At 37.7% G+C, this 15,098-nt stretch overlaps 1 protein-coding gene across 1 annotated transcript in view; it reads left to right on the top strand.

Moving 5' to 3' along the window:
- The window catches only part of AHI1 (Abelson helper integration site 1), a 101,066-nt gene extending 86,412 nt beyond the window's left edge, over positions 1-14,654 (top strand). Inside the window, 5 exon segments of the mRNA XM_032215779.1 lie at positions 4,850-4,915; positions 7,326-7,488; positions 8,752-8,846; positions 11,822-11,895; positions 12,844-14,654. Of these exon segments, the coding sequence (XP_032071670.1) occupies positions 4,850-4,915; positions 7,326-7,488; positions 8,752-8,846; positions 11,822-11,895; positions 12,844-13,039 (594 nt within the window). The 3' untranslated portion in view covers positions 13,040-14,654.
- The last annotated feature ends 444 nt before the right edge of the window (positions 14,655-15,098 follow it).

Below are 15,098 nucleotides of genomic sequence, written 5' to 3'. Positions count from 1 at the left end.
TCTTTCTCTCCCTCTCACTCACCTCTCCTTACTTCTTTCTTCTTCCCCTACCTCTCCTCCACATTTCTTCTTCCTCTCCTACTGTCTCTCCTTCTCTCTCTCTCTCTCCAACCCTCCACTTCTTTCCCTTCCTTCGTCCCTCCATTCTCTACTTCCTTCCTCCCCTCCTTTCCTTCCTTCTTCCCTTCCTTTCTTTTTCTATTGTTATGGGTGTCTCTTTCAAATCCAGTTTATGTTTCCTTGGGGTTGTTATTTCCACAAGTATCATTTCCTTTTTTCTCTATCATTCTACTGTCTATATGCCAGCTATCGTCCTGATTTGATTTCACCAATCATGACCCCCTTGTTTTACTCATAATTATTATTTTTGAGAGTTATTCTATTCTTTCAATGTTTTTTATTTCTTTGTTCCATCCATCTATACCAATTAACCCATATCTGGTCTACTTTCAATTTCTTAGGAATATTAAACATCTGGGCTCTTTTTTTTTAGTGCGTTCAGTCCATTCAAGTTTATCGACATAATTGTTATTTCTTGATCCATCTTTAGTTGAGATTGTTTCTTTTACTTCTAGTTTGTATCTGACTTTTCCCTACACAGTCTTATGAACGTCCATTAGCGGTGAAACTAACACCTCAAAATGATACAAAACCCTATATACTGTGGTATAATATGAGAAGCAAGCAACACTTATAACAGTGTGGGATAAAGTAACAAAATACCAGCATGTACTGTACGTAAGAAAAATTACCAAGAAGGAATTTACAAAAGAAAAGCAAAATCTAGGAATTGTACAACACACCTTAACTTGGCTTTAACAATTGGCTAATGTAAATCTTGGGAAATAAAAATATTAATTACCTATCATGATATCCATTATAATAAAAACTTTTGTGCAGCATTGTCAGTAACATACATGTTAGCATCTCAATGAAAACATGCTGAAATATCTTTTTGTTATTTTTTGTTTACATTTAACTATAGACCCAAGATTACCTCCCCAAATAAATCTTTCAGATGTGTTGCACTTCAGTTCTGGTAGTTCCCAACTGATGTAAATGTTGATTTGAATCTGAATATCTTCTACTAAACCGCTTTTTGTTCAGAAAAATTTCCAATGTACTGTCCCAAAATGTTGCAAATTACTTAGAGGCTATTTTCTCCCAACAGCCGTAAGAAAGATTGTATTTATTTATTTCTGCAGGCTCAAATTTTAAAGGCTTCCTTTGCATAGAACCACAAAATGTGAAAATGACATGTACCAGCCTGCTGCATCCATTTAAATTGGATTGTACTTTTCACCCAATTCTAAGAAAAGTAACTTTAAAAATATATAGATGTTATAACTATTTGTTCATTTCTTGTCCTATGGAGAACAGATCCCCTGCCATTTGGTGATGGTGGATGAGGCTTATGAGCATTGAAGTCCAGAGGGCTACAGGTTGTCCATCCCTGTACATTGAACAAATGTATGAAAGATTAAACGTATGCAGCAAAGCTTCAAATGAGATCCAATGGTAACCACCTGCACCAAGGAATACACCAGGGCTCTTAGGGCAGTGAAAAGATCTCACATAGCCACCTTGGTTGCGTCCGCTGAGTCCCGCCCAGCCGCCCTGTTTAGGATAACCCGCTCCCTATTAAATAAAAGGGAAGCGGGGGAACCCTTGCAGGGCAGAGCTGAGGATTATGCCCAATTCCTAGCGGACAAAATTGCTCGGTTTCGGTCGGACTTGGACTCCACCCCCGCAGTTCCAGCCGAGGCACAAGAGGATCAAGTAGAACATCTCTGGGTTGAGTTTCAGGATGTTACCCCCGGGGATGTGGACAAGGCCATGAGGGCTGTAAGTGCCTCCACCTGCGTACTGGACCCGTGTCCCTCATGGCTGGTTGCTAACAGCAGTGAGGTGACACGAGGCTGGATCCAGGCGGTTGTTACCGCCTCTCTTCGGGAGGGGAACTTCCCCGCCGCACTGAAAGCGGCGGTGGTGAGACCCCTCCTAAAGAAGCCATCTCTGGATCCAGCTGTTCTTAATAACTATCGCCCAGTCTCCAACCTTCCCTTCCTTGGGAAGGTTGTTGAGAAGGTGGTGGCCTTCCAGCTCCAACGGTCCTTGGAGGAAGCAAACTATCTCGACCCCTTCCAGTCAGGCTTCAGACCCGGTTACAACACAGAAACCGCTTTGGTCGCATTGACCGATGATCTCTGGAGAGCCAGAGATGGAGGACATTCCTCCATCCTGGTCCTCCTTGACCTCTCAGCGGCTTTCGATACCATCGACCATGGTATCCTTCTGCGACGACTGCGGGAGGTGGGAGTGGGAGGCACCGTGTTGCGGTGGTTCTCCTCCTACCTCTCGGACAGGTCGCAGTCGGTGTTGGTGGGGGGGCAGAGATCGTCCCCTAGGCCCCTAACATATGGGGTGCCTCAGGGCTCGGTCTTATCCCCCCTACTATTCAACATCTACATGAAACCGCTGGGAGAGATCATCCGTAGGCACGGGATCAGATACCATCAATATGCGGACGATACCCAGTTGTATCTGTCCGCCCCGTGCCAACTCAATGAAGCGGCAGACGTGATGAACCGAGGCCTTGAAGCCGTTATGGACTGGATGAGGGTTAACAAGCTTGTGCTCAACCCAGAAAAGACCGAGTGGCTGTTGTGTTTTCCTCCCAAAGATTCGACAAACATTCCATCACTCAGGCTGGGGGGTCAAATTTTACACCCCTCAGAGAGGGTTCGCAACTTGGGAGTCCTCCTGGATCCACAGCTATCGTTTGACCACCACTTGACGGCTGTGACCAGGGGGGCATTCGCCCAGGTTCGCCTGGTGCGCCAGTTGCGACCCTACCTGAATCGGGAGGCACTCACAACAGTCACTCGGGCCCTTGTGACCTCTAGGCTGGAATACTGCAATGTGCTCTACATGGGGCTGCCCTTGAGGAGCATCCGGCGACTTCAGCTAGTACAGAACGCGGCCGCGCGAGTGATTGTGGGTGCACCTCGGTTCACCCACATAACACCTATCCTCCGCGAGCTGCGTTGGCTACCTGTGGATCTCCGGATGCGCTTCAAGGTGCTATTAGTCACCCATAAAGCCCTGCATGGTAGTGGATCCGGATACTTGAGAGACCGCCTTCTGCCAATTACCTCCCTGCGACCAATTAGATCTCACAGGTTGGGCCTCCTCCGTATTCCATCGGCCAGCCAGTGCCGGCTGACAACCACAAGGAGGAGGGCCTTCTCAGTAGTAGCCCCGACCCTTTGGAACGAACTCCCCGTGGAGATTCGTACCCTCGCCACCGTCCAGGCCTTCCGCACAGCCCTTAAGAACTGGCTAGCCCGTCAGGCCTGGGGACAAGGATAGCCGCCCCTCCCGAATGATGAATGTATGTTGCTTATTACTTTTATTATATGTGTCTTTGTCATTGTTTTGTATTCCCCCTCCCTGATTTTATGTGAGCCGCCCTGAGTCCCCTCAGGGAAAAGGGCGGCCTACAAATATTAATAAAATCTCTAAAAAATCTCTAAAAAAAAAAGATGAAAGGAATTCTGCTCAATGTAACTTAAGACAAAATGGCCCATATTAACAATGGCATGCAAACCTGTGCATGTCTTTTATATCCTCCAGTACAAGATTGTATCTGAGATTTGAGGCAGGTTTTAATCCATTACAATGGAGTCCATATTTCTTTCTGAGTACAATGTTGGGCAGGAAAGCACATATTCCTTTAAGAGGAAGCCCTTTGGAGCCACATTTTCATAACTCTTTAACACAACATCTGGGTGCATTCAAAATATCCCAAGGCATGCTGAAGCTTTAAATCTGTTATTTCCTAAAGCTTACCTCAGCTCATGGTTTTTTGATGGAGCTTTTTGGAGAGCTCAGAACTATCATCTTTTTAAAAAGAATTATAATGAGAATAGCAGTAATAATCATCACATTGACTCATCCCAGAGTAACAAGAGTCACTCCTTCCCTTTGGGTAAAATTCACTGCCTCTGCAATGTTGCCGTTCTACAAGTATTTGTATTATGGAAAGAGCAAATAAGAGGCTCTACCTTTTTTTGTCATCGCGGCTTTGAGATGATAATGTGGTAAATCAGGTGGTAAATCTGTGGTCTAGTGCTGTTGTAGATATATTGTGACAAATCTGTGTGTGTTTACACCCAAAACCAGTTTTTCTTTAGAAATGAAGGAGTAGTTGTAGAGCAAACGTTGTGTAACTTTTTCTATTGCTTCCAATACAAGAACCTAGCAAAGGGTGTTTATTTGCCATATTTATAGGCCATCCACTTTGGGAGGCACACAAGCTAAAAACAAAAAAAGTGTTTTTCAAACAACAGTCAAAACAATAAAAAAGGAGAATCAGTGACTGAAACAAAAACAAGAAATGCTAAATCAGCAACACAAACACGTAGTGTTTTAGCCTAATATCTGGAGGATGAACTGGGTCTTTGAGACTCATCTAAAAGAGGGCAGGATCAGGTCTATTCTGATCTCTAGAGCAACGCGATACCATCAGGCAGACGCCATGTCAGAGAAAGCACACTTCCTGGATCCCTCAGATGGCATTCCTTGATAAATGGAATCTGAAGCATGCTGATTCTGTCAAATCAGAAGAAAGATGGTTACTTAAATAACAGGGTATCGTGCCATGAAAGGTATTACAGATTGCAATCATTAAATGATTTGGTGGAAATTAGTGACAAGGCAGGAAACTGTAAGAAGGATTCTGCTAATTCTCTTGACCCCATTTAAATGCATAGGTTGATATATAGTTATTATCTAAACTAAAATATAAACTTTTAGTAATTTGTCAATATTAAATATTTTTTTGTAGAACAGTCATTTTACAGCTTCATCATATGCCAGAGGAGATGCTAATTCAATCTCTGTCCAGGAAACAGTAAGTGCTTTATCGCATTGCACAATATATTGATTTTTTAATTGTTAAGCTTGAACACTTCTAATTAATTCTCCTAAATTTCTTTTAGACATATATTGGCCCAGATCAATCCAAACCAAGATGATATATTTCTTTACTTATTTTAGACCATTATATCATTGATTATTTTGTCAACAGAAAGAAGCAACTGTCACTTTTTAAAAACTTTAGCCAAGAGGCAAACAGGTCCTGTAGCTTGTAGTGAACATTTATGAAAGGGCACTAATGTTGATTGTTATATCACCAAATAGTTTTTAACATTTTAAAAGACGATTTATCAGATTATACCAAATTGTATAATTGTGCTACAAAAATAGTGATCCACATTTCCAAACTGATTGTATTGGCTGATATCCAAAATGTGCATTCTTAAATGAAAGAAGCATGCTAATGAAAAACTTGTTCTGAAAGGAAGAAAAATCTTCGACATTGATCCATTAGAAATAATAGGAAATTTTATATTACGTAGCAGTTAATAAAAAGAGGTCACAATATTTTTTTTTCAAAAGGCTGATGCTCTTATTTTATATAAATAATTGAGAATACCGTATATACTCGAGTATAGGCCGACCCGAATATAAGCCGAGGCACCTAATTTTACCACAAAAAAAACTGAAAAAGTTATTGACTCGAGTATAAGCCTAGGGTGGGAAATGCAGCAGCTACCGGTAAATTTCAAAAATAAAAATAGATACCAATAATGTTTTTGAATATTTATTTCAAAGAAAAACAGTAAACTAGTGGTGTATTCAATGAAATACTTCACTCACCTCATGATGCTGATGTCCCGCTGTGATGATGATGTCCCGTGCAGCCGCGGGAGCGATGTCCCGCCTCCTATGACACGGCACAGTGATTCCTATCATTGGATCACTGTACCAGAGGAGGTGGGACATCGCTATGTGGCTGCTTGCCATAACAAGGAGGAGGTGGGACATCGTTGCAGAGCGGCAGGAGGGGGAGGAAGGGGAATCGTAAGACAGCCCTGCATTACATTAGAACGTGAGGAGGGGGGATGGTGCGGTGCGCGCTGCGCGGCAAACTGACACAGAGGGAGGGGAAACTCACAGGGGCACTGGGCCATTCACGAGTGTCACCCAGCGGCATGGCCCCGCCCCTTTTTCTCCTCCATTTCGGGCAAATTTTTCACTGACTCGAGTATAAGCCGAGGCGGCTTTTTTTAGCCCAAAAAGTGGGCTGAAAAACTAGGCTTATACTCGAGTATATACAGTAAGTGTCTAATCATTATGGAAATGTTTTGTAAGCCCTGATCGGTGGAGACTAAGCTGTGTAGATTACCTGGTTGAATATTTGCTGGAATAGCTATTCATTTTTGTTTCAAGCACTTTGTTAGATTTTCTGATCACTTAATCTTTAAATGAGTTTGCAGAGATGTGGTAATTGCACATGTCTGTATAAGGAATAACTCTAATGATTTATATACAAGCTGATCCACTGGGGATCTTACAGTGAGTTTTATAGAGTGAAGGGTTGCTTGTTTGTTTTAGTTGCTTCTCAGACATAATTACTGGGCATGAGAAAGCAGAAAGGACCCTAAGTGCATTTCAGAAAACTTTACCTGCTCTTTCTTTCTTTTTTAAAAAAGATGAGTAGCCAAACATAATGTTTCCATCCTAAGCATATCTTCTGTGAAAGAACTCTTTTTACTTGAATGGGATGAAGCAGTATTTCACCCTTCCTTTAATTCTCTTAATAATTTATCTTTGAAAATTAGGGGAGGGAGTGATAAATTATTGTTAGGGGGAAATGACAGGTAGGTTCTGCAGTGAGCATGGATAAGACGGGGATAGTAGTCTATACAGTGCAGAATAGATCCCCCCAAATAGTAAGAGGATTGGAAGGGCAGTAGTGTAGAATAAAAAGATCCATTGTATAGAAAATGTTCTACTATATAGGCACATTCAAAATGAACCGAGGCGGAAGTTCATTACAGCTTAGCAGTCCATGAATTTCGTGATATTTTCTTGCCAGTATGTTCTTTCATTGTGCACCTCCATAACAGCCAACTCACAAATAAAGCAGGTTCTGAAAGGGCTGTTAACAATTCTAAGAAACAAAATCTATCAAACTTTATTTGCTTATAAAACTAACAGCTGCTGCAGTTTCAGAGAGGGTTTTTTCCCCTTTTCATGAAAGCTAATCTTACTGCCTTTAATGTTCTTAACTCTTTCTAGAATCCCACAACCCCTTTATCTGACTTCTCCTGCTGCGTTCCCACCAGCCCTAAAACCTGAGACAAAGTTTTTGCCCAAATCTTACTTGGGTTGCAGCAACTTCTCTATTAGAGGAAATGAATGTTGCCCTGTGGTAGAGTTGTGATAAAGCTGTGGTGTTGTTATCTCTTTTTTAGGTAGTGGCTCTTTATGACTACACAGCACATCGATCAGATGAGCTAACCATCCACTGCAATGACATTATCCAAGTGTTGTACAAAGATAATGATAACTGGTGGTTTGGTAGTCTGGCGAATGGACAACAAGGCTATTTTCCAGCCAATTATGTGGTTGGGGAAAGTATGTATCATGATTTTGCCTAGTATGTGATACCTGTGGAGGCTTAAATCAAGTATCTGTAATCTGCTATTCTGTGACTTAATGTATTATAATACATGTTACATATCAAAACTGAAGTAGAACTAAATATGTCAATAATATGAAAATAAAATACATTGACCAAGAAACAAGAACACAGTGAGCTAGATTAAACAACCTTGATTTGTTCATTCTGAGGGTTCATTCTGTGTTCCTTCTAACCGAAACTGTTCATGAGTATTGATTTTGTCTAAAACCTGGAGACAGCATATATAATCTGCTTATTTAAAAAAGAATAAGAGATCTCAAGCACGTTCAGAGAAGGGATTAGCTTTTTCCCCTTCCATAACAGAAAATAATTGGACTCAGTGGTCCTGTGTGATATTCTGAAAACTGTACTTACTTTGATGTGTATTTGCTATCTAAAACCAAAGCAACCATATATATTTTTCTTGCGCTGGTTTATGTTAATTAAATCAATAGTTTAATTATATAAATATTTTATATGATAAATTTAAGCAATTTTATATGTATTTTCATTGGTTGTGTAATTTATTGCCTTTCTTCATCATGGGAAGGAGCAACAGCTATGCAGAAAACAGGACAGCAACTGTCTCCGACCACAAAAACTGACTTCTTAATCTCATTTTATTTTATTTTTAACCAAATGTGAGCAAGCCAGTTGATCACAAATGCAGACAGCAATCTGTCCCTCTACAATCTTCAGTCTGCCCATGTCTTCCCTTGCAGAGGCCTTGTGTCATTGAGAATTGTGCCCACTGATGTTAGAATTAATTTCCACAGCAGAGGGCACCCTATGCAAAAGTCCACCTATGAAATATCCATTTATAAATGTGTAAAGTGACAGTCCTAAACATCAGGTTTTCAAATATCTCATACGGAAAGTTTCCAAACAGAAGGATGCTAATGTAAAGCTGAGAACCTATAATAAGTCCATAGCTAAGAGCCAAGGCGATTCATTTTCACTATATTTTGCAGTTTCAAATTTCAGTATTGATTCTGAGTTGTGGATAGAGATAGTGAACATTTTGTATATCATCTATACAGAGAGAGGGGGGCATCCAACATTTCTCTTGGAGTATCAAATAAATCAGTAGTTGAGATTGATAAAGATATATTAAATAACATGTATATTCTGAAATAGAAAGTGGAGGAATTAATTTGAAATTGCTATGGTTCAAATAAATAACCACTTATATTAAATGAATTATGGTTCTTTTTCAGCACAATATGAACAGCAGCAATCTAAAGTATTAGCAGAAGAATCTACTCTTCCATCCAATGAATTTATAAAAGTAATATCACCAGCTGTGCCTGAGGTAACTATTTGGGAGAAGGGCATGAGCCATACCTCACAAGATGGGATTGTATTTTCCATTTCTTGTGGTAACAGGTTAATTACCAAGTGCATGTAGCGTGTGTTAATTTTAATGTATGGACTTGCTTGGATTCAGCCATTCTCCAGGAATACAAGCCCAGAAGTTATTATGTTCACAATGTACATTCCATATATGTTGGAAAACCTTCCACATGATAGAAAGGGAAAAGTTGACATTTAACTGACTTTAATTATCATTACAAATTATATGACTTGGTTATTTCATAAACATGCCAAAAAAGATAATATGAAGACAGAATTTCCAGATGATTCGTGTTTCTTTTCTTCCTAATATTTGGCCACAATTCAGACTACTGTGCAGTTACTGTCTTCACCATTGGGGATTATTAGGCAGTTATTATGTGCAGCTAAAAGACTAAGGAACTCTTACATTAAAAAGAAGTAACCAATTTTTCAATAGTCAGACCATGAAAAGACATAATCCTGTTTTTTGTTTAATAAACCTGTGGGTTTTAATTTAAGGGGCTACTTCTTTAAAATCCAAATAGCAATTCATTTTCTCTGAGGGACATGAGTAAAATGCATGCACTCTCAAGTATATATATTTTTTTAAATGGCTATATTGCTTCAAGCCATTGTGATTTCACATAGCAGTAATTTTAGTTTAACAAACTGAGCATCATCATATCTTTGCAATTGGCAATTAGCTTGTGAGGCTAAATCAAAATAGCTCCATGTATTTAATTAATATAAACGTATTTGTTAAATACATATTTAACTAATATAATTTCTGAAGAAAGAAAGAAAAGCTATCCCCAACAGATGGAAAGGGGCAGTTTCTAACCTGCATCCTTTCTTGTGACTTATCTTAAAAGGGAATTGTCTGTTCCACTTAAACTTCTCTTCTTAAATGACTAGATGGCAACATTGTTGAAGTAGGGTATATTGGTTTCCATCCTGCATACATGTATGTGTTCCCACTGATTCCCAAATCACTGGAATGGTGTGTGTGTGTGTGTGTATATCCAAAATAAAGTGACAGTATATATATATATATATATATATATATATATATATATATATATATATATATATATATATATATATATATATATATATATATATATGTCTTATATTATATCTTATATATATATATAGCACACATAATATAAGTACTATAGCAGTCCTTTTCCCCATTCAATTGTGTCTTATTCTCTGAGACAAGTCTTGGACAAGTCCCTACAGCTTTCTTGGCTAAATTTTTCAGGAGTACCATTGCCTCTTTCTATGGGCTGAGAGAGAGTAACTGACCCAAGGTCACCCAGCTGGATTTGTGATTCGGACAAGACTAAAATTCTCAGTCTCCCTGGTGTCTTAATCACTACATCAAATGTGCTCTGTAATAGTAGTAGTAGCAGTAGCAGTAGCAGTAGTAGTAGTAATGATTTCATTTATTGTTCTAACCCCTAGATTATGATATAATGCAGTAGTAGTAGTAACAGTAAATTTATTGATTATGTACTTGTAAGTAAACAAACAAGTAAGTTAAAAAATTAAAACATCCTTTATGCTAGATGAAACTAAGTTTACTGGAACAATCTCATGTAAGTAGAATGGAAAAAATATATCAGTAATTAGAATGGGGGGGGGAGATATCCATGTATTGAATTTTTTAAAAATGCATTGATTAACAGTCTCACATGAGCCTCTTCAAAACAATATTAACAAATTCATGTAGTTGGTAATGTCATATGTTATTTGAATTCCATACTTTCCATAAGGTATACAGTGTTTAATTTATTGTAATCAAATTGAATTGTTGAGTGGCTAACTATGAATATTGAAGTGAAATGTTATGGTCACAATCCATAATGCCCTCTCAAATGTTAGTTTAAGGGCATTTTGAAATGTGGAGGAGTTTATGAAACCTGAAGGAGTTCATGAAGCAGTTAGAATATCACATGAGAAACTGCTATTTAAGAAAAACACCCAAATATAAAGGTCTCTTGGGTACACCTAAAGGAGCACACTCTGGATTGTAAATAAAGTATAAGGCGAGAGTGCTTTGGGAAAAAAAAACATTTATATATATAGTGTAGGCAGATGTTTTGCCATTTCTTTCTGGAATCCTTTTTATGTTGCATATGATAAAAAACTTGTTCTAACCAGGAGATGGAGAGAATGATCTTATCTGAGAAATGCAAACTAAATGTCAAAAATATTCAGGGCAATTGTGTCTTACTATGATGCTTTTCTTGTCATTATAGGAACCAAGATCTCTTAAGCCGCACATTAGATTCATTGGGCTAAACAAATGAACTAATAGAATGAAATAATTTAAAACTTTTCTTTTCTTTTCTAGGTATTCTGAGAGTTGTTGCTTTAGAGCATTCATTTTCTTTCTTTCTAATATATTAACAAAAAATTAGTATAGCCAGAAAACTCTCTGAAGAATAATTTTTAAACATCTAAGTGGCATTAGTGCTAAGCTACTCTTACCACAGGCTGACCTTTCACTATAAATAATAACCAAGAATTACACACTTTTGTGCCCGAAAGGACACTGCACATATCATATGGCTAAAAGTAGCATATAATTTTAAAGTCATACACCTCTTCCCTCAAAAATATTGGCATGTTCAGTTGTTTTCTTGTATTTGGTTTCAAATAATATTGGTAATCTCTATTTAAGTCTCACCCAGACTTAGATTAATACTTTTGAGTGTGATTTTTTTTTCTAAACACACCTGAACATTTCAAAGGGCTTTAAAGTAGACAACTGTTTCCTTGTTTTAAACCACATATTGTGAGAATTTCTTGGGTGACAGATCTTTCATATAAAGTGTGGTATATTCTCTCCTCATTCAGGAAGCCCGTGGGTTTGTCATCACACATGTGTTGACTCTATTTTCTCCCAACCTCCCTTCTCTACTGATTAAAGTTTTCCTCTTGCAGATGCTAGCAGATACCAGCAAGTTGGGAGACCAAAGATTTGTTTCAGTGAATGACACAGACTACCTGGCTGAACAGTAAGGCAGCAGTAGTACAACATAGATTGTTAAATTACTCGGAAGAAGCTGAAAATTAGGGTGTTTTATCATTGCTGCCATCCATAAATAATGAACCTAATTGGTAAAAATTATCTTGAAAGGAGTCCGGAGAAATTGCTGAAGAATTATAAATCTGCAATAAATGTGTTGGGTTACAAATAGTGTTTGTATTCCAAAGATATTACAGTAAGGCACATTGTCTCACGGCACCATGATTGCTAAAAAGCCATGCTTCTGGTTTTTCCTTACTTTTGTTGCTCCTAATGGATCTGGCTATGTTGTTAAAGGGATTAGGTGGAAAATAGATTATGGCATGTAATTGCAAGACTAGGCTAATATTTTATATAGCATCAATGTTATGAGTTGAAACCAAAAGAAAGTAAAATAAAACAGTCACTAATCCAGGCAGGATAGCATATGCATTTGCTTTACGGAAAAGTTATTGGGAAAAGTATGTATAGTAAATGACACTTACATACATTTCTTAAATAGTTTCCTAGAGGTATTCACTGATACTCTGTTTTCCAAGCTTTTTTCTTTTTATCTATCATATAATAAAGCTGGGAAAATAGTGGACTGCATATCATATTAGTGTACAACCAAGATTAAATTCTCTTATCTATGAGTAGTCTATTGTGAGGAATTTGGCAAGCAATCCAGAACTACATATGAAAATACCAATCTGTTTCTATCACATGTTCTTTCAGAGAGCAGAAACTAAGAATGGGCCTCAGTTTTCTATAAAATTAATTTCAGCTTTAGACACGTGTTTTTCTGCTTTTGCCTTGGTGAGTTCTAGCATCAGAAGTCCAGTCTTTAGTAGTAATGGGTATGAATGGAACGGGTCAGTAACTGGATAAGAAATCTATTGTAACTATTTGGGACTTTAAATCTCCAACTGCATCTATTATCCTATATTTCTTACAGAATTACATGTGGGCAAACACAGAAGGGCCTGGATATAGAGGAACAAGAATATAAGACAAATGATTGCATCCCATTCAATGATGTTGAGGATGAGCCTAAGAAAAACAGGAAGAAAAGAAAGAAAGGGATGGTGAAAACTACTAATATAAAGGGAACATCTGATGATGGCTTCCAGCTGAACTATCCGGAAGCATAAGTGTCCATTATGTTTGTGGCTGTGAGTTTCATGGCTTAAAAGTACATGGAAAATAATGGAACTATTGCTTATTTTGAAATAATGAGCTCACATATTTGAAAACTATATATATATATAGACTGACTGTAAACCAATTTAGATTCATCATGATGTGGTCAGGCCAAGGAACTAGGGGGAAAATAAATTCTGAAAGTTCAAGTAAAACTCAACATGCGTTAAAATTTTAATAATGATTGGGCTTAGACCAATTTGGATATACCTCGCTATCTGAAATTAATGAAATATCTAAAATTTTATTAAAGCTCTTCAGGTAACCGAAACAAAGCAGCCCAGTTTTCTAAAAGTTGAATAATACCATTATGGGTAAAGACATGAGCTTAAAGTTTCTTATAATCTACAAAGAAAAACCAACCAGCTTAATTGTGAGAGAAACACTCTATTCTAGAAGGTCTAAGAATGCAATATTAAATACTTGTATCTGATTGTGATGAAGGAGTTTAAAGTTAAAAGTTACTAGCTCAGTGCGTGATTTTATTATTCCTGCTATACACTTACATAAGATTAGCCACTGCAAGTGGCTTGAAGAGAACGAATTACAAGAAAACTATATTGTAAAAGGGAGTGTGTATCTCCACCAAGCTTTTTGTATGTTAACTTTTAAATAAAAAGGTGATATATATTTTGATATATATTTTTAATGTGAACGAATTTACAAAATTCATTTTATAAATTTGTAAAGGCAATTTTTTTCCTGCTTTTAAAGCACAATTACTCATTTTTTTCCTACTGTTTAGAAAAATAATTTGACATCTGTATACGAGTGAGATATGTTTTTAGGCAGCACTTGTTTATGTTCAGGTGTAGCTGTTGTCAAATTAAAAAGCATTAAGTTGTGAATGGTGTATCAGTGATGATTTCCGGTAACTTTATTTATTATTCTCTTGTGTATATATGTTGACTACTGATGCTCACATTATTATTTATACCATGTTAGGAAATTCTGCCCTCTTCCTTTCTGAAGCAATAAATAACATAAAATTAGAAACTCCTTTTTTAGTAGTCATGGCATTTGATTCCATAAAGAAAAAAAAAGAAGTGAGAATAACCAAGTTGACCACCGATGTGGAAAATAACACCCAGATGCACAGGATTAAATTTCAAATATTATACAGTCATCCCACATGTTTTACAGGCATAAATAATAAAAAATATTGAATATCTATTTAGCTGAAATGTAGACAACCCTGAATTTAAAACAATCCTCATTCCACAAAACAAGTGCAGACACAAATATATATTTAATTTATTAGTTTTATATGCTGCCCATCTCATAGTTGAAGTATGTATGCACATTCATTTGCAATAATGGTCCATGCACATTTATATTGGTTAATGATGAGTTGCATGACATTGGTGTCTGAATACACACAGAGCAATCTCATCCTTAATAAATGTGTAACTTAATTGCAAATGAATGGTTTACCTGTAGGTCCGTGATGGTGAACCTATGGCACACATGCCAGAGGTGGCATGCAGAGCCCTCTCTGTGGGCATGTGCGCCATTGCCCCAGCTCAGCCAAGTGGTCACTGAGTTTCTGACTCACGCATGGGCGCCGGCCAGCTGGTCGTCGGGTTTCTGGTGCTCTAGTGTACATGGGCATCTTCCAGTTTGGGTACTCTGTGCCTAAAAGATTTGCCATCATTACTGTAGGTTGTGAATCTCCCTGCCGGAAACCATACTAAAAACTCTTTATCAGGACTAAACAATGTATATTGAATATTACACAAATGTGCATCAATTGAATTAAAAATAGCTAAATACAGTGCTTATAAATTAAATTTCCCAATAAAAAATAACTCAGCCCATCTGGATATACCAGCTATTATCACACACAAACTATTGTTGCACACAAAATTATACTGCATACGAATGCATACCTTCTCTCCCTTTCTCCCTGCCACAATGAAAAAAATGAATGAACTAGGGGGAAGAAGTAAGGGGTCAAGGAAGGAAAAGAGAGAGAAGCCCTGTAATACAAAGGGTTAAATTTACCAGGGA

This window comes from Thamnophis elegans, chromosome 4, assembly GCF_009769535.1.
Source record: "Thamnophis elegans isolate rThaEle1 chromosome 4, rThaEle1.pri, whole genome shotgun sequence".
NCBI lineage: Eukaryota > Metazoa > Chordata > Lepidosauria > Squamata > Colubridae > Thamnophis > Thamnophis elegans.
This window is presented reverse-complemented; position numbering and strand designations above follow the sequence as displayed.